Genomic DNA, 24,226 nt, shown 5'->3' with positions numbered 1-24,226 from the left:
TGTAGAGGGTCCTTTTTCAATAAATAACATAGATTTGTACAGCAATTACTCGGGGTATAAGATAGTTAGTCTTAATTTATCCTTCTTGGTACTGACTTGCAAAGCAATTCTTTGGCAAAAATCAAATCTATCTAATCATAAAGAATCATGCTCAATGTTCATTATGAATCTGCGTTTTACCTTTTTTTTTTAAATTTGCAAGCAGCAATTCAGTTTTTCAGCTGGGCAATGAGCCGGTCTCACAGCAGCTTTGTCTGGGATTCTCAAGTCAAAGAACTTCACTTCACTGCACCACCATTGAAGCAACATTGTACACAACTTCAGGACAAGAGATGTGAGTGTGTATAAGCACTCAAAAGTATAGATGTGTCTGTCAGGTTATACCCCCAACTGTTTAGTTTCACTTTTGTTTTTGTTTTTTTTACATCAGATTTGTTTTCGTCAAGTTCGTTTTTAAAATTTTTGATATGGTTGAATGGTTAAGTTTGTATGAGATACAATGTTCCTTCGCCCCCTCCCTAAATCCCCACCCATACACCGCATGCTTGTTCCCCCTTGCTCTGCAAAGATCAGAGGGTTTAAAATAAAGCCATGCGATGTCCCAATTTTTCCAAGCTTAAGAATCTGTAAAAATTCAGCACAAGGTCTTGTTCCTTTGTATGTATAAAAATAGATTTATCTCTAATGTAATCCTTTCAAAGAGATCGTCCTCTTTGGCTAACACAGCGTCATTTAGAAAAGCAAAAGCAAAAATGTCTTGAATATAGTTGACCTTATTTAATCTATTATCATGTGCAGATGTCTTCATATTGAAAGACATTAGCTCTCCCCATGGTAAATCTTAAGTCTGGTCTGTAACAGACATTTCAGCTAGACAGGTTGGCCTTAATGTTTCATCAAGGGTGCCATAAATAATTCTCATGCAATTGGGTTGTTGGGGATATTTTGAGAAACGCTTTTTTTGTGGTAGTGCCAAACAGATCTGAAGCAAATAATTAATAATAATACCTTTCTGTGTTAAAACAGAAGTATAATTATGACACTTATTTGCAGGCTTGATGTTGTTCAGTTGTCTTTTGAGAGGGCAGAAGTTCAAAGTTTCTGGGAAGCTTTTAAGAGAATAGAGGGGTTGAAAATAAAACTGAGGAGCATTTGGCAAAACTGGAGGAACTGGTAATCTTTCTCCTCAAAGGATCTGTGATAATTTTAGCATTGCCAGATATAATCGCTCACACATGTGACTAAGTCAGTTTTAAATGTTCAGTCATTTGGAACTGCAGTTCTCTTAATCTGCTCTATGCATGTTGCTACTTTAGAGCCCATGTATTCTGCTGAATGGTAAAACTTTTAGCTCAAGGAGCTTCTATCTGTGCACTAGAGTCTAGACTGAAGAATAATACCGGTGCTCTTCAGTTTTGGCTCATCTGTGTTATTTCTCTGCAGACCTGGCTAGACCATTAGTCAGTCAATGGGGTGTGTTTTTTTTGACATTTTCTCAGAGTTGCAGCTACCTGGAGCATAGCCATATTGAAACTATTAAATCCCCTGCTTTCATTTTCTGTATCAATCTGAGGATATAAACCTGTCTTGAGTACAGTAACATTAAAATTAATGCATGCCAACAAGAACGATATCATTTGGGTGTCTTTCATGTTTTGTTGGATTTTTCTCTTAACCTCTTGATACTAGGTGAACGTTCAGTTAAAGGCAACTCGCACCAAGTCATGGCTGACAAAGCTGTGCAACGTAAAATGGCCTGTTGATAAAGTAAAATACAGGTGCAATGAAAGAATGATGCAAAAAGTGAAAAGACACCGGTATTTTCCTTTTACGTGGCTGTGTTATGGTGAAACAGTTGTCCCCTCACTCGTCGCTCTCTAGCCTACCAGAGAATTACTAATGAACACTGCCACTCTGCTCTAAGTTCACAGAGAGTCTGCTTGTGATGAATCCATCCTGAGGATAGATAAGAAAATTACAGGAACTTGTTTTGTTTTAGTGGACTAAATATGTGTATATCTTCTAGTAAGTAATTATTGAACTGTGTTTATGTGATACATAAGTGTACTATTGTGTTGTTTGGTGTGAGACTGTGAGGGAAAGAGTGATTCTGATGGCCTTCGGACTACTCTTTTCTGTGACCAGTATTCATTAGTTTACCTAAATCATATTGGGTCTGAGCTACAAGCTCACATAGGGTAGAGAAACTGCCTTTACACTAGGCACCACCTAATGCAGGTCAGGAAACAGTAGTCAAAGTTTCTAGAAAATGCTTACATACTCGGCTATTATAACCACCTTAAATATTGAATATATAGTTATATTTTAATAGACGTATATAAGAGAACACTGTTTTTTAATTTAATTTTCTTTGATCTAAAAAAATCGCTGATTCAAAATGCCCAAGTGTAAAAAAGTGACTACATCCTCTCCAGCAAGATAATGGGAGAGATGGTGGGGTAAGAGTTTGGGTAAATTGCACATATTTGTTCATTTAAATTTTTGATCGTTTTGTTCATCAGTTGTCATTATTTGCCTGAATTCAATCAAAGCACTCAGCGCACATTCTTTGTCACATTCGTTAGACTGTCTCCTAAATAGATAGCTCTCACCCTTACCCAACAAACCAGCTATGTACCCCTTCTAATTCAATCCAGGCAAATATAGGGAAGGACTAGCATGTTGTGTAAAGAGAAAAGAAAAACTCCACTAGTGTGTTTGTTTGAAACTCTGACTTGTATATGCTTGCGTATGAATATGTTTTGTTATGTGTGTGTGTGTGTGTGTGAATCTGCATGTCTGTGTTTGTGATTATATATTATGAATTTGTGTGACAATGTGTCAGAGAGAGACTCAGTCCAGGCCCATATAGAGTGATGGCACAGGGAGCTCAGGTTGCTCTCCCTGCAGGTCGAAGGAGCTGGTACCAGCAGCCTCTCTCTCAGGCCTTGTGCTGCTTGCTGGTCTTGAAGGAAACCTGCAGCACGCGGTCACCCAGGCGGTAGCCATTGAGGCTAGCAATAGCCATGGCGGCTTCATCGTAGTTGGTCATGGTGACAAAGCCAAAGCCCTTACATTTGTTGGTGGTGAAGTCACGGATGACCTTGACGTTGGTGACAGCACCGAAAGGCCCAAAGAGCTGCCACAGGACACTCTCGTCCGCCTCAGGGGACAGGTTGTAGACAAAGATGCACCAGCCGGCTCCAGTTGGACCAGTAAGGTTGACCCCAGCCAGGCTGGTCATGCTGTCAATGGTGATCGGCGAGAATCTGGGGAAGAGAGTGGGAGAGCTACCATGGGTGTCATTCTGAAGTTCCACACAACATTTCAATTCTCTACACTGTCTCTTATGGGCAAGTATCTGTGAGAAATGATAAAGCTTGTAGTCAGCTATGGAGTCGGGGGACCCCATCTCCATCCCCTCTGCTGTACAGTAAGTGGATAAACGTGTGGGCACCACAGTGGCTCCAAACTACCTGCTTTCATACAAAATGACACTGTGTGCCCTGAGACACAAACACCCACAAAATTTGCATATTTTCTCATTTTCTCTGCTGACCAAAGCCTCTGGAAGAATTAAACACATGAATCACAATGTTCAACTGAAATCACAGTATTGAACAAAACACAGAAACCTAGAGAGGGATGAAAAGCAAATTGGAATCAAATCATACAAAAACTGGAGCAAACAGAGGAGACGCAAACGGAATCTGGTATGTCCATGCTGGTGAAAAAAAGGGGACATTAAAGCAACTGAAACTGACAATGTTAGTTCATAAATAAATACATAGAAATTATTTCTATTAATTAAAATAAAAGAACAAAAAGATTAAACAAAGCCATGCCAGAATACCCTGCTGTTAGAGGCTGCATCATTGCTTATTACAGTTACTGATAGTATTTTGTTGTCTGGATTATGGCCATTATATCTGATTTCGAGATGACGTCAGCAGGTGGTATTCCGGGCACTTTGTTTGAGTTTTTATTTTGGCATGGATGCTTTTGAAAGTACACCTTTAGCATTTACCTCTTGACTCCGTAGCTGGCGTTTAGTAAATTGTCGAGTCTGCAACGCAAGAGGGAGAATGAAGGGGATGCAAAAGTTAGTTATGCGATCTACAAGGAAGGGGGGCTTTCAGTTAACATGTAGCTCCTTCACCAGCTGGCCTCCAGAGGGCATCCTTCACTGCAACGCAGTCCCAAACCATCCAACCATAAACTAATAAGGTATTAAATAGTCTTGGGATTATGTGTCTCAGCTGGTATTTATTGTTCATTGTAAATTCAGTTGTTTAAGCTCCAAAATAGATTGCCCTTCAAAAGTTTAATTGTAAAATAAACAAATCCTGTATTCTCATTTCACATCTGCTAATTCAACAAAATTATCCATACTGAGCAGAGAGCATTCTGAACTTAAATAGGTATTTTTTTTGCAGGCATTACATTGCCCTTAAATAACTTACTATTTACAATTGTTTGTAAGTTTCAATGAAAATATTGTACCCATACCCTTTGATTTGCAAACCTTTTGAACCCTTATTCAAAATTACACATATATGTGGCCAGAGTCTGGCAATTTCTTTATGATGCCTATAATGCCTATGGAGCATAAGCAGAATTTAAAGATTCAGTATGATTCTTCGAAAAACCAAGAATTATGTAGCTTTAGGTTTTTATTGTACTTGGAAAAATCTGGTCTCTTACATTGGTTTTGAGCTGTTATTTGGATCTGGTCCCTTTCCAAGTGAAGGGATCACGCTGCAGTTTAAAAGAAAGTCAGAGAAAAAGAGTGAGAAGGAGGGGTAATGCCATATTGCTAATTCCTTCTGTAGTATAAGGAATTCATATTACTTAAATGAGTAGTATACTAATTAGTTGTGTTAATATTGACAAAAAATGTTTTTTAATGTTCTTGGCCACCAAATTGTTCTTATAATAACACTAGACCACATTTGCTGTTGGGGTGTGCCACTTCATCTAGTTGATACATATTTTTGAACATAGCCACTGATATTCTAACAATTCTGCAGTGTAATTGAGGCTTGATAATTGTCAAAAAGGTTACTTGAATCTGTTGACTCAAAAATGATATTCCATGTCATAGTAAAACAATTAAATGTTGACACACCTAACACTGGCATCATAAAATAGTGGGATGTTGAGTTTGCTTAAAAGAGTACTCCACCGATTTACCATTGCTCTCTAACATTGTTTAACTCACAATGGCCTTTTTTTTTTTTTTTAAAGGATCAAAATCGATGCAGCCTAGCTAGAGATACCATCTTTTTTATTCCAATCATTCTTTCTCCAGATCAGTGTCCTTACCCTGCCGATTCACTCAATTATACAAATTTGGATGTCTTGTGCTAGTAGTGGCTAATGTTGTCTCAAGCTGCTAGCCTTATGCAGAGATGAGAAGCAGGCTACAGAGTTCTGGTATCCTCACTTCTTTCTAGATTTTTTAATTTCCAAACCTGTAGTCTTCAGCACCAACAGATGTTGCCTTAAGTGACATCGATTGAGACAATTTATCAGATTTTGCAAAGCTCCATCTGGAGCCACAAATGGCTTTATACAACATTTTTCACATATGCAGTATGTATTCAGTAGTCCTCAAGACCTGTAAACAGACGATGTGTAAAATCGATGGAGTTCCCCTTTAAGCAGACTAATTTTGCTTAAGCAAGGCAACACAGCAGGGTGACCTGTGATTTGGTCTTGGAATCGTAACTTTTTACAGACTATCTGTTGGTTAGTGATGATCTCAAAAGTGATGTGAGGTTGGTAAAGGTTCAGTACCTGAAACGCTGAGTCTGGTGGTGCAGAGGCCCTGTGTAGCGGCGGGCAGCAGTCTGGTACAGCTGAGTCAGTAAGGCCTGGCCTGTCTTCTGGCTGGGATTGTTGGCGAACTTGACAGTGATGGGCTCGGCAGCACCCAAAGGCTTTTGTCCATTCAGACCTTTGATGGCCTCCTCTGCTTCATTTCGCTTGTCAAACCGGATGAAACCCACTCCTCGTGATATGCCTGCTCCGAATAAGAAAACAGACCAATGTTACTACCTTGGCATCAAGGACTGTTGCTGCTTACCAGTCTCATTGGCCTGACTCAGACTAGATAGAGTTCATCAAAAAAAAAAGTGAAAAGAAATAAATAGCACTTCATACTAAATCACTTCATAAAAAATTAAAAAAGACGATACCTGTGACTTGGTCCACTAGGATGCGGGATGTGATAATGCGCCCATATTGGGAGAAGAGCTGTTCCATGTCCTTCTGGCTCATGGTCTTGGGCAGCCCGCTCACGTAGAGGTTGGCATCACGAATAGAAGCCGAGCTTGGCCGGGCATATGATACCTATAAAACCCAAAGGCATTAATCAGTCAAGTGCATTTTCTATATACTCAGAAATCACATTTATCTTGGAGTACTTAAATTTGAGAAAAACAAGCACTTCAACTTAAGACATGTGTTATAAAACTCTGAAGTAAATTGACTGAGTTTGAGAGGAATAACAATATACATTTTTTACTAAGAAGTCTTTATTTTCACCCCTGCTGATTTCTCCTTATTTGCCATCTCTACAAACCCAACTGTCTCTTTGCTATCTGTGGCATTAATCAGTGCCTTTAAGCTCACACTGAGCCACAGTAAGACTGTCACAAACACTGTGATGAGTGTAACCATTACCCAATCTGATACCAATCATCAGTTAACAAGCCAAGTTTCAGCTTTGTTTTGCACTAAAAAACATCAGCCTTAGTTGACGTATTTTCTTGAATTCACCAGTGACTTAATTAGTGCAAGGCCATTTTTGGTGCGTCTGTGTCTATATCCCTTATGGTTTTCTGTTGGTCTACTTTCATAATATTTTACATCTTGCACTGCAGAGGAATATCTGGTTGATTGTAAATGTCATTCATGTTATCTTGTTTATGTTTTTATGGGACAATGTGAACATGTATGATAGATTGTTCATTTCAGCGCATTGTAGTGAGTGTTGTGTATGTGTGTAATAGAGAGACAGAGTGAGTGTTGTCTGAGATAGGCAGAGCAGTCTTCCCTGTCCTGCCTCTTTCCTTTGTCTCTATCCTCTGGGGGAGAACAGCCCTACTGGCAAACAGCAAACAATGTAAATGCATCACAAGACCTGCAGGATCCTTGACAACTTCACAAAACACATAAACACTGGTTTTAGAGATGTTATGTCTAAGATTGGTGTCATAAATGGAAAATGTTAAATTACTTTTTAATAAATATTAAAAATAGTTGTAGCATTGAAATAAATTTTACTTTGCTTAAACAAAAAAGCTCTGATGTGAATGAAAAGAACTTGTAAATTATCTTTTAAATGAATACAGGTGTTCTGATTTCATCGATCAGCAGTGAGCACCAGTGTCTATTGTGTACACAGACGGACTGTATGAGCAGGAGGGTTGTGTGGTGCAGTGATTAGGGTGTTCTGGACGAGTCAGGGGGGAGTTGCTGCGTTTGGGGAGCAGAGGCTGCCCTATAATTAACCCTCTCCCTGTCGCTCCCACAGTACAGATGGTGCCTGAAGCCCATATGGCCTCTAATCCTGTCATTGGCATTCTGCTCTCCGATCTACTCCCTACCCTTCTACTGCTGGCCCCTTCATCACAGCCTCACCCCTCTCTATTGATGCCTTCTGCAAAATCTGGGAGAGAAAACTATTGACTATAGGCGCCATGTTTTAAGAATTAAGAAATAAATGATTGAGAACTTACGAACTGAATCTATGAATAGACCCATCAAATTATTAATGAATGTCATAACATGAGTAGAATAATTTAACAAGTTTAACACTCGTACTACAATGTTTTTCAGTGTATTAAGTTTTAACTTGTTTATCTTGTCTCTCAAAGCTTATAAAATTATATACAAATCTATAAATATTTGTTCTTCAAAAGGAACCAAAGTGGTCTGGAACCAAGTACTCAGCCTTTCCTGCTTATAGCTTGTTATTTGATCAGTCATAAGTCAGAATTAATGTCCTTATTTGTGGACAGCTGTTGGACGATCACCTGCTCTGCTCTGTCAGAGATTCAATTTCTCAATACTGCAGTTTGTCTCAGTAATCTTTGATCTACTTTGATCAGTTTGGGGGGATGGAGGGAGGTAGTGTTTAATAATACGCTGCCTCTTTCCCTCATCTGATTTCGGGACAAAGAAGGCCCCTAATTAGCCTAGATTGGAGGCAGATGGGGTAACCTGGACTGACCCTTGTGCACCACAGTCAGCCTTCCTAATTACATTTCCATCACAATAACCTCTGCATGCTGTCCGCCCCTTGCTTTCTGACCTCCACTCTCTCCTACTCTTTTCACTCTTTTCCTCACTTCCTTTGTTCTACCCACTGCTCCCTTCTGCCTCCTCCTCCCCGTTTTCCTCCCCTCCCTCTGTCACGTCTGTCGCCACCTCTCTCAACCCCCCCTTGACAAAATCTCCACTTCCTTTCTTTTTGTCTACCAAGCTGTCAAGAATAAATAAAAAATAGCAGATATTTCAGAGGGTAGAGGTCTGCTTACCTTGATTGTTTTAGTCTGCAGTTTGAGACCATTGAGTGTGTTGATGGCCTTGTCTGCATCGTTTGGATCCACATAGTTTACAAAGCCATATCCCAAACTCTGACCTGGAGACAAAGAAAGAGGCATGGTATCAGTGATTCTGAAAAAAAAATAAATCAATAATATTTTGTTCAGTGCAGACAAAGTTGTACCTGTTATCTTGTCTCTGACTAGCTTGCAAGACTCGATCTCTCCAATGCTACCAAACAAACTTTTGAACTCTTCCTGGGTCATGTTCTGAGGCAGATAGTTGACGATCAGGTTGGTTTTGCTGTCGTCTGTTGAGCCATTGGTGCTAATGACAGGACCGTTTGGCAGACTGGTTCCGCTTGGACCGTTGGACACCTGGGTTTCCATGGTGCTGATTATCTGCTGAGGAAGAGGGTGGCGTTAGATTCACAATTCACAAAGAAACATATGGCTGTATCAATGTGTATGTCTGATATTTAACATAGAATACATCGACAAATATTAACTATACACACAGCCACGCACACAGTCTGTCCACTTTGTCATTGTCTAAAGGATAGGTCAGGAATCAGCATTGCTAAAATGGAGATGGATACAAGGCCTGATTTATCATATCCCCTCCCCCCATTTCACCCCATATTTCCTCCTCTCTCGCTCCCTGCCTCTGGTCCTGCAGATGTCACAGTCCCCTTTTCCTTACTCCTCCCCTCCCCCTACTCTCTTCCAGGGTCAAACACCATTACATCATTATACAGGGATGGATAATAGTGATGTTGGTGTGTGTGTGTGTCTGTGTCTGTGTGTTGGTGGGGGTGGGGGTGGGGGTGGGTGGGGTGGAGGTGTATGGGTGGCCAGGGTCCAGAAGACGGACAAAAGGGAGAGTGACAATGTTAAATGGATTTAATGCTACAATAAATGGGAAATATCACGGTTTGGTAAAGAAATAGGTTAGGATTACATGTTTGCCCTGTTTGACTTTGATAAGGATTATTTGTGGTCAACTTACTGTAAATGGAGTAAGGGTGTGGGTTAGTGCACAGAATAGTGTTTGTGTCTCTTGTGTTGCTCCGGACTACTCTATGTTGCTTAATTTGATCCACAGAGGATTCTCAGGGAACATCTGTGTGGTCAGAAACAAAACTTCCTGCTCCACTTTGCCTCCCCTTTCTTCAACACCTAGTCTCTCTCTGGATCATTAATCTATATAGAGACCCACTGCAAACTCTGACAAAAAAAGGTTCCTTTTGTTGCAGTGTGTGTATTTCTAGTGTTTAAAATAGGTATAAGAAACAAGTGCTAAAAACCTGCTACAGTTTCAGGCTAATTTAATCTATTTAAACTTTGTATCCCACTTTACAAAGCTCATATTGACAATAATTCCATGCAAAATATCTAATCGTACAAATGATCTTTTACATGTGTTATTTTTGTGTTGTGTCTGTTTTAACAGAGTTTTGTGTCAGTCAAACAGCTTTAGATGAAATCTTTCATTCATTTCACTTTAAGTAAACTCATGCAACTGAAATTAGCCTCAATAAGATTTTGCATTACCTTTTTGAGTGTCCTATTGGAATAATTTGTGCAGTCCAGTGCCTGCATTCCTTGTTACAATTACGTGTCTTGATAAAAAGTTTTAATGAATGTACATGGTGTGGTAGTAGGGCCAACATGTAAATTATGTCAGATTGTGGGTCCACACTGTTGCATATCACTGACTGGTGGGTGTTATGTATGTCAATAGAGCTAAACGAGTCTCCTCTAAAGCTCTTGGGGTCCTACAATGTAGTCCAAAGCAACAAAGGGACTTAATTAATGAATCTTCTATGGCAGAATTATTTCAGAATGATATTCAGGAAATTTCCTGACTTGGATGGATAAATACGAGTCCCTGAAACAAACATAATTATTTATATATATAACAAATATTTACTTGGCAATTAGTCCCTCCAGCTTTTTGGACTTTAACTCGCTAATAACACATAACCAGCTTTATTTTTTTTCTTTACTTTATGCCCCCTGAAGTCTTTTTTCTTTATTGGTAACCAAAGAATGATCACAGACAGAGTAAGAGTAATGGATGAAATTAAGGAATTTCATCTAGAGTGAAAATGTGGACTTTCACAGTCCACTGTTTCTTTTATATCCACCTACTTTTTGTATTTGTCTGTTTCTATGTTACAATAACTTAAAGAATGGGTTCCTGTCTTGTGCTTTCTCTTCTTTTCTAACATCTACGAATAGGTCTGTAACCTGCTGTCTTGCTTTGAGCCTCACCTCGACCAGGTTGCCCAGGTAACAGCCCCTCAAAGACTGCATTGTTTCAAAAGGCTGGATGGCTTTCTTACTTTAAGCTGTGTGTGTGTGTGTGTGTGTGTGTGTGTGTATGTATGCATCTGTGTATATTAGGAGCAGCTGCATGGATGTCAAACATTTTTCCTCCATGTATTAATATGATGTGGCTTTGCAGAAATAGGGAATATTTGTAAGTCAGATTGATGATGACAAAGGGAAAGCATCACAAAGGAAAAGGAGCACAGTGACGGAGTAAAGACAGCCTAAAATAAAATACTTCAAACGCACATACACGGACAAAGGCAGTGCAACGTGGAATAGCAACACCCTGTCACGTAAAGATTTAGACAGACAGCTAAAATGCTGTTTGTCTTTAACATGACTTACAAATGTTGACAAAAAAGGTGAAATCAAGATCTTATGTTATATTTATTGTAATATGAACCAAGTGCATTGTGATCATACTGTGATGTGATGTGTCTGACTAACAGAAATGTGAGCAACTGAATGTGTCCCAAATATGACAAAGGCATTTTAAAGGAAAAAAAACCCATATTAGGGCAAATTTGACTCGCCAGCTGAAATAACCCTCAGCGTGGCAGAACACACATCCCCAGTGAACAGTGTGAAGTTATATAATTCACAGACCCACCGAGTAGGGGCTGGGCACTGAGATTGGCTGACACAAGCAGCAACTGAGATTAAGATTTTATACAGAAATAGAGAGAAACAGCATGCTTTGTAGTTATTTGAAACCAAAAACAGAGTATTATTTAATCTTTAGGGTGTCATATCTCATATTTTACTCCAACAGCACAAATCAAATCATATGGAGTTCAGTAAAGAGACAATAAATCAGTGTAACGTACGAATGCCTAGAGCAGCATGAATAATCACAATATGCTTAGTATAGATCTACTCCAGCTACAGGCTCCAGACACTTTCAACTGCAATAGACAATAAAAATGTTCAATTCAGGGGTACCATGTCACCATCAATTCCTGAGTGTGAATATGTTGCATATCACCGCCTCTTCTCTCTTAACATGTTTCTTTTATCTATTTAATAAAGACAAAAACATGCCATAAAAATAATCTTTCTAAGATTAGATTCCAGTTGTTAGGGCAGCGCTGTGTCCCACACTGCTTTTTTCTATTTTGGGGGTCTGCGAGATCTCCCTTAATATTTAATGTACTGCATCAGCATCGCCTACACATGGTCCCAGACTCGCACGCAAACAAGAGCCCTGCCTCCTCTGCCAAACACATGAACCCAGACTTGCACGCAAACAAGAGCCCTGCCTCCACTGCCAAGCACATGTACCACCTACACTGTACACTATTAAATTACAAAACACAGCATTACATGACTAAATGTAAATGCAGCCATGTTATCTGTCTATCTAGTACATACAGACAGCTTTCCCAATTCATTTCTGCTCCAAATACAGTACTTCACTGCAGGCTGTACTGTACAGAAGACTTACTGTTTCCTAGTTTGTCATTACATGATATATTCTATGTTATATCTTACAGTACATTAAGAATAACCAGAAGTGTAATTTAAATGTCTGTTAGATATACATGACAAATATTTTGTTCTATCCTGCAGTTTCAGCAAAAAAGGAAAGATAACTTGAGCTTTAGCGTAGATTTAAATGCACTTGATGTATGTATGTGTGTGTGTGTGTGTGTGTGTGTGTGTGTGTTTTTCTTTTTGTTGAAAAAAAAAATCTTGAATCAAAACGGACATATAAAAAGTCCATCTGGATATATCACCAACAATTACAGCAATGATGCTAACAACGATTTATCTCATTTAATATATAACCTTGCCTCTTGTCCACATTATTACGTATTGTATATATATATTTTTTTCTTTTCTTTTCTGGAAGGCATGAATCAAAACTGAATGCTAGGCTGAAGTGTAAATGAGGCTTCTAAATAACACAGATTACAGGATTATCCCAAACAAAGGGCATTAGCCACACTCTCTGCAGCTTAAGGGATCATGGTGGCAGCTGTAAAACAACAGGACGACAGGAGTCACAGCTCATGTCAGCCATGCACTGAGGCTCCCTTCTATTCTCCGCTCCGCAGACTAAGATTTCTAAAAGATTTCAGCCCCACTGAGTATGTGGCGCTTTGATAAGATGGGAGCAGACAACGTCAAAGGCTCGGGGAGACAAATCTGTCTCGCAAGTCCTTGTAGCATGCGGAGCGCTATCCAGCGTGCTGAAAAAGGGAGTGGCCTTCGGACGGACCCATTTGAGGCCACAGAGGCCCGTGAAACCAGCAAGAACCACCGAGCTGTTTAATTTATTTATTATTTACCTTTTTTATATTAGATTTTAAAACATTTTAATTCGAGTAATTAAAATAAAAGATGCGCGGCTATTTATATATAACAGAACCCCCTCCGATTTCTCCATGCTTCTTATTTACTCCCTTTTTAAAAGGCAAGACTTGTGAGCTCTGCAGGCATTCATGAACCGGAGCGCCTTTTTGCTGAATAAACGTATTGAAACGACCAAACAAAAGAGCCACCCGTTCCTCCTCTTCTCCCTCGCAGAGGCTATGGCAGCACTATGAATATTAATGTAAACAGTGGCGCTTTGTGTCGTGGCCAGGGGCTGCAGGACGCTCCGGGAACAATGATTGTTACAGTTGCCAGCTCCAAGTCAAAAACGCCATGCTGGGTCAAATATAGAAAAATAAAAACAGAAATCCTTGATATTCTGATGATTTTCTTTTCTCTACCAGAAAAAGCAGTCTTATATTTAGTTGTAAATTCAATATTAATTTGGCGTAAAGGGCGAATGACAAGAACCGTCAATAAAGATTAAAATCGCCATATTTTCATACAATTATCAATTAATAATAACACACCTTTGCAATAAAGGTAAATTATCAGTATTTGTTGTCTAAAAAGATTATTGTTAGGAAAAAGTAACCCAAGATATTCATTTTGCAGTCTCAGTGATGATTCCCTACCTCATTCTTCCCTACAGGCTTTATATTTGTGGTATAATTATATGAAGTCATAGGCAACAGGAGGTAAATCAACCTTACATAACATAATTGCATTCAACGTCTCATAAGTTAGACAGGCCATATCTTGATTGTTAAAATGTAACATGATAAATGTTGTTCAATTTTTTGTTTTTTTTAACAGTCTAAAATGACCTCTAACCTTTTAAATCACTAGCTAAAAAAAGATGTATAGGCCCAACACTTTTTTACTTAACATCAAAGAACTGTTCAGATTGGTTTACAGTGATGGCCTCGGCTGTCCTTGTCCTTGAATTGTGTAAGTGCCTTGCAAAGGTTGTCTGACTCAACGCTTTTATTTGCTTGGCACTGCGGTACAGGCATGGAGGACTGCGGACCATGTGGAGGGGAGCCACAGCCTCTGTCAGCGTGTGACACTGTCTAGGCCTGTGAGGGACAATAGGTAATGTACAACAAAGAGAAAATAAAACTGGGGTTGAAAACATGTCAAGTGGACAGCTTGAGGCTCACAGATAATGAAACAACATGCTGTCCACTTCTATTTTGCGCAATGTTTCAAACAATATCTCTGACCATTTTAAATTCAGTGAGATTAGACCTCAGAGTTCTTAATGGCTCTAAATTCAATTCCGTGGACCAACTCCATCTCTCCCCTTCCTGCCTTTAATAATTTATTGTCTGCTACAGTCTCATAATTTCTAGATATTATTAGAAATGATAATTTGATCATTCCCAAACAGTAGATGAATAAAATGATATAGTAATTTATTATGTTTCACTTTAATGAGCAGGTTTGTTTTTCCAAATCTGCACGTAATTTAAAGTTGGATCATGAGCAGCATCCACGCTGTTTCCACATTTCTTACTCATTTCCCAGCTTCTATAATTTCATGCAAATGTGTCTAGGTTTAATTGATCCTCTTATGTAAACTATCGACTGTCAAGCGTAGGGCATGTCAAGAGGTAAAGCGGAGTAGGCCGTTTGAGGCTTTAAGGCCCTCGTTTGGTGTGCTCAAGTCCAGCAGAGACACGCCCAATCCAGCCGTCGGCACAGAGCAAAGCTAATTTATCACTGCTCACATCTCCTTTTATCCGACAGGCGTAGTGCAAGCATGGCCATCTTGTACGTATGTGATGTGATACTTGGAGAAATGCACTTAAAATGGAGATGTCCGTGCGCGTCCTTACTGTCGCGGCCTCTGAGATTTCCATCCCATTTACTCGGTTGCATCGCAACGAAACCCTGAGGAATTTGGACTTTGTCTGATTCAATGCAAACCAACGGATGCGTAATCTCCCTCCTCCCCCTCCCCCTCCCGGAGTGACTCGACCCTTTTTTTCCTTCGCCTTGCTGGATGGACCCTCAGCCTCCGAGGCATCATGTTTTGTCTCACAAAACCGTCTCCAGCATCCTTGTGCTGCACCAGCCAAAGAAAGCCAGTCCTCCCCCCACTGAACCCTGCGCCTCATCGTCTTTCTCTTTCTCCATCACTACCGTCGTGCGGAATGCCTAGATCCTGACTCCTGCATCATTAAAAAATCTATTCAGAGCTGCGACATTTAGGTAGTCGGAACGGCTGTTTTACAAACAAGCTGTGCTATCTAAAATGGAAGGATAAAGACTTTATCCATCGCCGAGGATGACTGCAGGCTGGAGCGCAGCCTTGCATGGCGCATCTCTCAGTGTGAGACTGCTAATTGCCACTATCGATCGTTAATCTTATCATAATAATATGGCAAAGCATATTGGATAAAAACACTAATCCCAAAGATCCGCTATGTTTTGGCGTGTGGGCATAGCAATGGAGCTCTTTTTAAAACAATCTCCACTAAACATGTATCAGCAAGTAAGATGTGAATTGAACCTGTGTATGGCTACATCACATGTGTACATGTATTGTGCATAACAAATAAAATACAAAGGGTATGACATACAATGCAGGCATGCAGGTGCAACATCCCCTTTACAAATATAAGAGAAATAGAGTCATACGTACAGTAACCATTCTTGACGTACAATGAAAGAAATCTAGGTCCTTCTTTGCACTGGTCTTGAAGCTGAAGGCTGAGTCTGTATATGCTCTTCGGCCTTCAATATATATGGCCCTTCTGTTCTGTCAGGAGTCCAAATTAAAAGAAAAAAAAAGAAAAAAAGGAAAAAAAATACAATCTTCGACAGGGGATCTCAGCCCTTTGAGATTGTAGGTGTCCTCTATAGGATGAAATTGAGGAGAAAGGGGTTTTCTACTAGATGGTGATGAGGGAGAGCGTTCTCTCCGAGTGGCGTGGGCGATGGTTCAGAAAAAAAGAGAAGCAGTGATCCTCAGCAGGGTGTGTCCAGGGGAGGGTGTTCTGGTTCTGCTGTTTTTGTGTGTATAATTCCCTGCTCCTCTCGCAGTCTCCTTCTGTGCCTCTGCTGCAATGTTCTTCTTTTATGCGTCCTCCTGGCTGGCAGAGCGCGCTGCTGATTGGCTAATTGTGCAGGGAGGGTACTACATGGCAGCCATTGCAATGCGCTCCTCTCCCATTATCCCCTTCAGCAGGAGAGATCACCAAGAGCCCCCCCCCCCTCCCTCTTCCATCCCTGCCCTTCCATCTCTCCACTCCCTCCTTCTCGCTGCCCTTCCTTTCTTCCTGCCCCCCTCTTCACACACACACGCAGAGCGGAGTGAATAGGACTCCACCTGCACTTTCAGAACAGATGGGTGCAGCAGAAGACAGCAGACTTGTCTCTCATTCCCCACACTTTGCACTCACTTCTCCCCCAGCACAACCCCTTCTTTTTTCTCTCATTCTCCATTTAGGCCTATTTGAAACCATAGCAAACAACTTCACTCTTTAGGCCTTTTGTTCTTTGCAAATAAAAGCAATTTTGAGTATAGAGTCGGCAGACTTTCCAAGTCCACATTCTTTGCTGATGATCACGCTGTTAAAGCAGTGAGAGAAAAGACACAAAATATGCCATAATTGTGTGTGAATGGCAGCTAGAAACAAAGAAGTAAATCCATAATAAGACCAATGAGTGGATGATTTTTGGACCTCTCATATGCAAGGCAGATGGCTGGCTATAGGGTCAGGTGCAGATATGAGAATAACAAATTAGATACTCTCTGAATTAATTAATGTATATTCAATGTAAAGTTGAGAAAGGTGCAGTTGTAGTTCTCTCAGAGCTCTGTTGTGAATAATGACTCTTTCTTTGCTCTATGGGCACAAATGTAGCCAGCAGTGATTTTTTTTTTGTCTTTACTTTACGACATCCCAGTATCCCCTTCCTGAGGAGTTCTCTTCCCTATCTGCCCACCTCCTGCTGCTCACTCCTGTGTCCCTAGCTGTGTGGTGAGTGCTCACTGAGACATGCTGTTTGGTCTCATCTATAATGCATCCCCTGCCCCGGGACATCATGTGTGACAAATGACCTATTTCTGCGCAGACCCCCATAGGGCCTTGACCTGGGGGGGTGGGTGTGCATGCGTAAATCAGTGTATGTTTGTTTATTTGTGTATGAGTATAAGGTTGCTGTTCATGTGTGGGAGTGAGATAGTGAAGCAGAGATGTGCTTTGTATAGAAATAATGCCTCCTGAGTGTATTTTTTGTGTTGGTGAGTGGAAAAGTGGTGCTGAAGTGAGACCTCCTGCAACAACAGTCACTTCTTCAGCTTTGCTCTCCTTACCTGACCTTGACGAGTCCTCAGATGCCTGTAAGGAAGGATGATGCAAGCAAGGAAACTGTTTGCATTATTGACACTGGCCACTTGCCTGCAGTGGATCTGTGGATGGATGTTTGTCCTTACTCAGATGAAGATATAACACAGGACATACAAGTCAACCATTTTCCCTCTCTCTTATTGTTTCCACCCATGCTCCAGTCCCTTCCTTCTCAATCACTCCTGTATACCCATTTTTCCTTTCTGTCATTGTCCTGCAGCTCTCTTCCAGTCAGATTCTGAACATGGGCCCTGTCTGATATTTTACATAATTGCCTTACATAAGTAGAAAGCTCGGCTCTGAGCTTGGATGATATTAGTGGAGATGAATATTGCATGAGGAAAGCACTCGTTAAGCGTTAATAAGAGGATAGAGATGGAGCCCCACTGTCAGTCTGTCTTAAACCCGCCCCCACCGTTCTGTCAAGCAGTGACTCAACTCAGCCTGGATGCGTTGGAGCCTTTGAGTCAGTTTGTTAGAGAGGGAGGAAGAGTGTGTGTCTGTGTGTGCATGCGCACGTGTGTGCTTCTGCCGGTGTGTATGGACGTCTGAGAAGAGACGACGAGGTTCGGTTATTAGGTGCTTGTGTTTTTTCCGTCTTTGTTGGCTGAATAAAAGCGGCTCTTGTAACACAAAGGCACCCAGGTCCGTCAACTGACTGCAGCCCCACTTACAGTTCACACTTAATGTGAATAAATGGGCTTAATTGTGGCCCCTCATTAGAGCCCTGGTTAGTAGCACGGCAGCTGAATCCTCTATGTGGGTAAGAGGGCATTTGAAGCACCTATTGTACATTACTGAATCAAAGGATCAAGCATTGGTTTTGTTTAAAAGCCTTTTTGTTATTCTACTGATTATTTTCTTATTGTTAAGGGTTCCTCCACTAGTGGTGATTAGAAGTCTTGTTGCAATGGTCCTTTTCTCCTGGCATATCGTGGAATGCTTCTTGGTGCCAGAAGGATGAACTCTAAGCATTTACAAAATTAGTTAACTGATGTTGAAGTTCATCAGCCCCCAGATTAAACACACTAAGTACTGCTAATTGTGCAGTTACTGTAGAGAATACAGAAGAAGGAGCTGAGAAATGCATGTTTTAAATGGCATCTTAAATTATATCTATACAACACTACCATAACATCAATATGCAATCCATTGTGTATTTGAAATCTGGATAGTAAATATGTAATAATATGTGACTTTGTAAATTGCGAAAACCCTTTAGGTCTGAATCCTTTAGCCTGACCTTTTCTATTTCTCATCTCTATTATTCTTACAGTATTACGTCAAAAATGAATGCCTGTTGCCATTGCCCTGCGGTAAGGTAGTGGCCTTGTGTGTGTTAGAGAGAGAGGGGGAGAGAGAGGGAGAATGAGAGAGTGACACTATGACACTGTATCTGGGGGATGGGGAAGATGATTCAGCCTCAGGTCTGGTTAATTCAGTGGTCTATCCACTAGGCCTGGCTCTTGGCAAATCAGGGGTTTGTGGCAGCAGCAGTGAAGCAGTTATTGCTTTCAGGAAAGGATCCAAAATTAAATTAGCCTCTTTTTAAAAGGACATTTGTTGATAATGGCAACTGGCCTAATTCAACCCTTTATGTATTATTTGGCAGTTTTCTTGTGGTCTCCCTCATGGGTTCACTCTTGCACTTTCTCTCTTTCTCTCTCCTTGGTTTTTCTCTATATCTTTCTCTCCCTGTGTCTGTCTGGATGTGTTGTCTCTGGGCTATTATTAGAGTAGACAGGCTGGTGGGAGGAAGTAGACGCTCTTGTCATCTTTTTATTTATGGATTATATTCTGTTTTCCATGTGCCTGTTTAATTCTTTGTATACAGTTATCTGTCTTTTATGTGCATGTGTTTTGTGTAAAATGTTATGTTTCATATTTTGAGGCAGTGTGTGTGTTTCACACTCATTATTTGATTAAAGGAAACATCACATGCATATAAATACATGTTAATCATAGTGTTATCTGTGATGAGGTTGGCTTAAACAGGACTAACCTCCTTAACAGAGACCATGATATACTTTACCTTTTTAAATATAAAGCGTAGTTATTAATTTTTCATTTTGTCCTGTCTGCCTTGGTATCTAGGGAGAGACCTTAAATACACAAAGCTCTTAGACATTCTCTTTGTTTTTCTCTCACTCCTTTTCCTGCTGCTCTCTGACTGAACATAAGTGACAGACATAAAACAAATAGTAGAGGTGCAAGTATGTCTGTTCCTGTTTAGCTGAGCTGTTTTTAGCTTCATGAAGTGTGTTAATGCCCTGACTTTTAATAAATGATAAATAATATAAAACACATTTCCTGCCTCAACATGAATTGTTCTCATTGTGCATTCATGTAGAATTTGCTCGCATTTACTTGACAGCGGAGAAATAGATAAATAGATAGACAAGCCGTCCATCTGGAATATGATAATGTTTCCCAGAAAGACACTGGACTGGTTTAGCCACTGCACTCTATTTCCTCTCCCTCCATCTTCCTTATTTCTTCTCTCTTCTTTCAATCTCTAGCTCTCACTCCCTGTAGTCCAGCTCTCTCCCCCTCATGGCCCTCCCTCGTTTCAGTAATAGGAGACTTGAAATCAATAGCACATTAGTCTGGCCGGAAACTCTTGCGGAATTAAATATGAATGACTGAGATTGCAGCTCTACCTGCTGCTGAGAGAGATGCATGATGGCTCTTGGGAATATGGGAGGTTTTTTTTTTTCGTTCCTCCCTCCAGTAAACAGTCAGGCCATTTTGTGCTGTTCTTACAGCTTACTGGATCCCTGGGCTACCTTGTTTTGTCGGAGATCAGTATGCAGCACTGTGGACATTGATAGGTACGGGGTTGTCATGTCGGCATTTAACAGTGACCAGTCAGATAGCATAATTTGATAGAGCAAATGGGATCGAGGACGTCACAAAGCCGCGACAGCTCAGAAGGCAAGAAGAATCAACCGGCCACACCCATCCTCCAAACACAGCAGCACCACCATTTGAATATGAAAGAGATCTCTGGTTATTAGCAGATTGCATCTTACTTTTTTTCCTCAAGATACAATATGCGCTTTCTCTTTCATTAAGCTTTCAGGTTCGCTGCTCTATACATTAATTCTGGAACTTTTTACATGCAAATTTCATTACTTGGTAGTCTTCCATTTTCATTAATTGGTTCACTGTGTAAAGTGGAATAATTTCTTTTAACATGCTGTTTGGCTTAAAAGCATAATTTGCAAGGTGGTTGGAGAGTGCTGGCTGGTGGGAGGAAGGTAATATGAGACAAAAAGCCACTGCGTATGCTTGTGGGAATTGGCGGAGGCTTGGGTACCAGTAAACTAATACAAATAGATGATATAGAGGTAGATGTATTTGTGAGCTATATTTCATCCCATCAGAGATGAAACGGTTTGTGACAGATGGAGTGATATTGTTCCCCTGTACGCCCGTGAGTGCTGCCCCTCCTGCTTTCCCTCCCTGACAGATGTAGGGGGAGGACCACAGTGCACTCTTCTTTCTTTCAATTGATTTGGGTGCTTGAACCCTTAGGGACTGGAAGATGGTGGTGGGATGGGGGTGGTAGTAATGGTGATGGGGGTTTAGTCATTTCCTGCAGCTAAGAACCTGCAAAAAGTCTAAAGTGAGTACTGCAAAGAACTCATAAACACATTATATGCATATATCTGCATATATTTAAACATGAAGCACACTAATAGCAGTGCGCTGTGTGCACTGCACTGAGAGGAGCTGGAAGGGAATATTTCCATAAATCTTGGTTAGTGAGTGACAGCATAGCATGCATCCATGCATGTAATGTAGGCAGAGGAGAAAATGCGGCTGCTCACACTGGTGGCTAAGACTTAAATGTTTCTGTGCAAGATACATTCAATTTGTTCTTTAAGTTGATTCTTGAATAAGCAAATAACTACAACAAATTTTTCTTCTGTCTGATTAGCTTAATGTATTGTGTCAAGGCTGATGGAGGGGTAAATACCAAGAGACTTGTGTTATCTAGAGTAATTCAGTAGATTTTTGAGTGATTCCACAATGATTACCTTTAGCCCCCCCCCGCCCCCCCAAGCCATGACTGTAGGATAAATGTTAGGAGACTTAACAGCTGCCTTGTAGCAGATGTGTCCTGTTGCTGCACCTTACTCTGTGTCCCTGGAGGGGAAAGGTCAAGACAAGGGTGGAGGTTGACGCAGAGATTTTCCTGAAGATGCTACATGTTGAGGCTTTGAGGGTAACAAACAAATGAGCATCTGCCTGCCCCTTGTATATGACACCACCCCGGGATGTAGATTAGAATTAGCATTATTGATCATAGTAATCAGTCTGCTGTAATTCCTTCACCTACTTTTTAAGAGCAGCTGAACAATCAAACTGATCTACATATTCATTTTTGCACAATCAAAATTTTATATTACATAAACTTCCACAAAAAAATCAACATCCTCAATCTTTCCCCATTTCTTGAAAATTATTTTTCATTTTTATTTTTAAAAATTGATTGTGTGTTCCTCCTTTGCAGGCATTAATATTGTTAAAGTTTTTGCTGCTGGCAGAGTAATCCTGGAAGCACACACCCAGTAAAAAGTGGTTAATGATTTTAATAGGACTCCCTGGTGGAGTGGGATACAGAGGGGATGTGCCCTGGCCACAGGCGCGTGGCGGCGGAGCAGGTGGATGACGGGCAGCTGAGTAGTGGGCTCCAGGGGGAGGGGGGCCTCCATTTTGGAGGACTCTTGGGGTTGAGAGAAACCCTGAAAAAAGGCAACCCCATCTGGAACTGAGGTGGGGGCTCTGGTGTGAAAGAGATCTAGTGGGTGGTGTCTGACACTCTCTCTTTTGTTCTTTGGTAACACAGCAGTGATGGTGGTGTGTGTGTGTGTGGGGGGGGGGGCTCTTGCTGCCGTGGGGGCTGGGCACTCAAACAATAGTGCCGATCTAGGAATTGAAAGCCTTCCATGAACAGAAAGGCAAGGAAGCAGGCAGGGAAGGTGCGGACAGAAGGATAAAGCAGGCATGGGTTCAGCCCTCTTTTAGTAGGTGGGGTTTCCAACTATGCAAGGACACTGCAATGTCACACAAACACAGCGTATCTAATACACTAGTAATTTTTATATTGAAATGTTTATTATAAAGACTCGTATTGTCGTAATCGTAATGTATTGTTTTATGTATGTATATATGAATGCTATTAATGAATAAATCAATTATTGAAATCACCATTGTGCAATAAATTTGAATTTGCTGAGCCTTGGAGCAGCAGAGAAAGAAAGATGAGTTAAGGCATTGTGGTGGAAGCGTGCCTGTATAGAGGAGAGATGGAGAACGTGAGCTTCATTTATTTTCATTAGCAGCGGCTATGGGCCAGAGTCATGCCTGCTGCGAGCTCTGACTGCTGCTCCATGCATAAACATACATCCACGAGACGTCTGTCCTTGCTCGGCTACAGGCGAGTCTCTGTCACGCAAGGTTAATTTTACCTTCATCTCCCCTCTCTTCATTTTTCATATCTCTCCTGTACAATTCATACCGCTCATCAGCCATCTCACAGAGGATAGCCATAGTACCTGCAGCAGCTCTCCAGGGTGCTGAATAGGACGACAGTGGGGTAGAAGGAGTGAGCAGTGGTAGAGGGGGGGTGGGGGGCTGCAGCAGCAAGAATGGCTATATTAATTCCTTATAGTGGCATGGGGGTATGGAGATGTAGACCTGCCAGTACAATAAAATGACAGTCCTCCAATTGTGGGAAGAGTCACTGACAGCTTCATTCCTCATTTGCTCAAACAGGACAGAGACTGGCCCTGTGAAATCCACAGTTTCTGAAATATTTGTTTTATTCACCTTTAAGAATCTATAGCAACAGTTTATAGCTGCTTGTATGAGAACTGTAAAACATTTTTAAAATGATTTGTATTAATTGGCTCACTGATCTGACTCTTATGTATCTTTTTAGACAGCAGTGCAGTAAACAAATCTGCAGCTATATCACATCTCCTTGTAGAGGTCAAATTTGAGGACTGAATCTTAAACAATCACTGATGAGGCAAGGCTTTCTTTCTTCTCTAATTATGGTGAACACCTCCACCCTCTGGTGTAGACTCGGTATAACACGCTTTGTTGGTTTGTAGAGAATTTATGTAGACCAAGCAGTCCTCTAGATGATGCTGTTGAGCACCCCCCCCCCCCCCTCCCAAATAAGATTAAACTTGGCATTAACAACACAGTAGAGCCTCCTTTCAAGGAAACATTATGCTTTTCTACTCTAATGTGTCATTTAATGCCATTTGGGTTAATCTGTAATTACTTAACTGTACAAATCACCTCTAAATCAGATCAGGGCATTGTGAGAGAAAAGTCAAGCTTGAAACTTTTTTTTTTTTTTTTTTGGCCTGCTTCCCTAAATTTTTATACAGAAATGAAACCAGTGAAACCTTAAACTGTGGTGGATGTGCGCCACTATCAGGTCACTCCAAACCGGTCAGGTGAGATTTCTGCAGGAACAGATGGTGGATGTAACCTCGCTATAAACTGCCCAACCTGACTGGGAAAAATAACAAAACCGGAAGTAGGAGAAAATATAATTTCCATGATGATGTGAAATTGAAACACGTCAGTATCCTTATTTTAAATGACTGCCCCTCTCTTTAAAACACGCTTTGGACG

At 40.8% G+C, this 24,226-nt stretch overlaps 1 protein-coding gene across 6 annotated transcripts; it reads right to left on the bottom strand.

The window, feature by feature from the left end:
* Nucleotides 1-2,941: 2,941 nt before the first annotated feature.
* elavl3 (ELAV like neuron-specific RNA binding protein 3) lies at nucleotides 2,942-15,864 on the bottom strand. 6 transcript variants are annotated; one of them, XM_053337999.1, is made up of 7 exons: nucleotides 15,856-15,864; nucleotides 8,738-8,954; nucleotides 8,547-8,650; nucleotides 6,201-6,354; nucleotides 5,800-6,028; nucleotides 4,028-4,066; nucleotides 2,942-3,290 (listed from the first exon to the last, which is right to left on the bottom strand). In XM_053337999.1, the coding sequence occupies exons 1-7, from the start codon at nucleotides 15,862-15,864 to the stop codon at nucleotides 2,942-2,944; spliced, it is 1,101 nt and encodes a 366-aa protein (XP_053193974.1). The 6 variants fall into 6 exon arrangements, with proteins under 6 accessions (XP_053193974.1, XP_053193975.1, XP_053193979.1 ...); XM_053338000.1 differs by having other exon boundaries at nucleotides 2,942-3,269; XM_053338004.1 differs by lacking the exon at nucleotides 15,856-15,864 and adding an exon at nucleotides 3,477-3,479 and having other exon boundaries at nucleotides 2,942-3,269; nucleotides 5,800-6,025; nucleotides 8,738-8,951.
* Nucleotides 15,865-24,226: the final 8,362 nt, after the last annotated feature.

This window comes from Scomber japonicus, chromosome 18 (assembly GCF_027409825.1).
Source record: "Scomber japonicus isolate fScoJap1 chromosome 18, fScoJap1.pri, whole genome shotgun sequence".
In the NCBI taxonomy this organism is placed as follows: domain Eukaryota; kingdom Metazoa; phylum Chordata; class Actinopteri; order Scombriformes; family Scombridae; genus Scomber; species Scomber japonicus.
The sequence above is the reverse complement of the archived record's forward strand: the minus strand, read 5'-3'. Positions and strand labels throughout refer to the sequence as shown.

Excerpts from the sequence above, each read along its gene's own strand:
- elavl3 (XM_053337999.1), bottom strand. Across the intron at positions 6,029-6,200 it reads CCTAGTGGACCAAGTCACAG|CAGGCATATCACGAGGAGTG; the intron begins GTATCGTCTTTT and ends TCTTATTCGGAG. Across the intron at positions 4,067-5,799 it reads CACCAGACTCAGCGTTTCAG|ACTCGACAATTTACTAAACG; the intron begins GTACTGAACCTT and ends CTTGCGTTGCAG.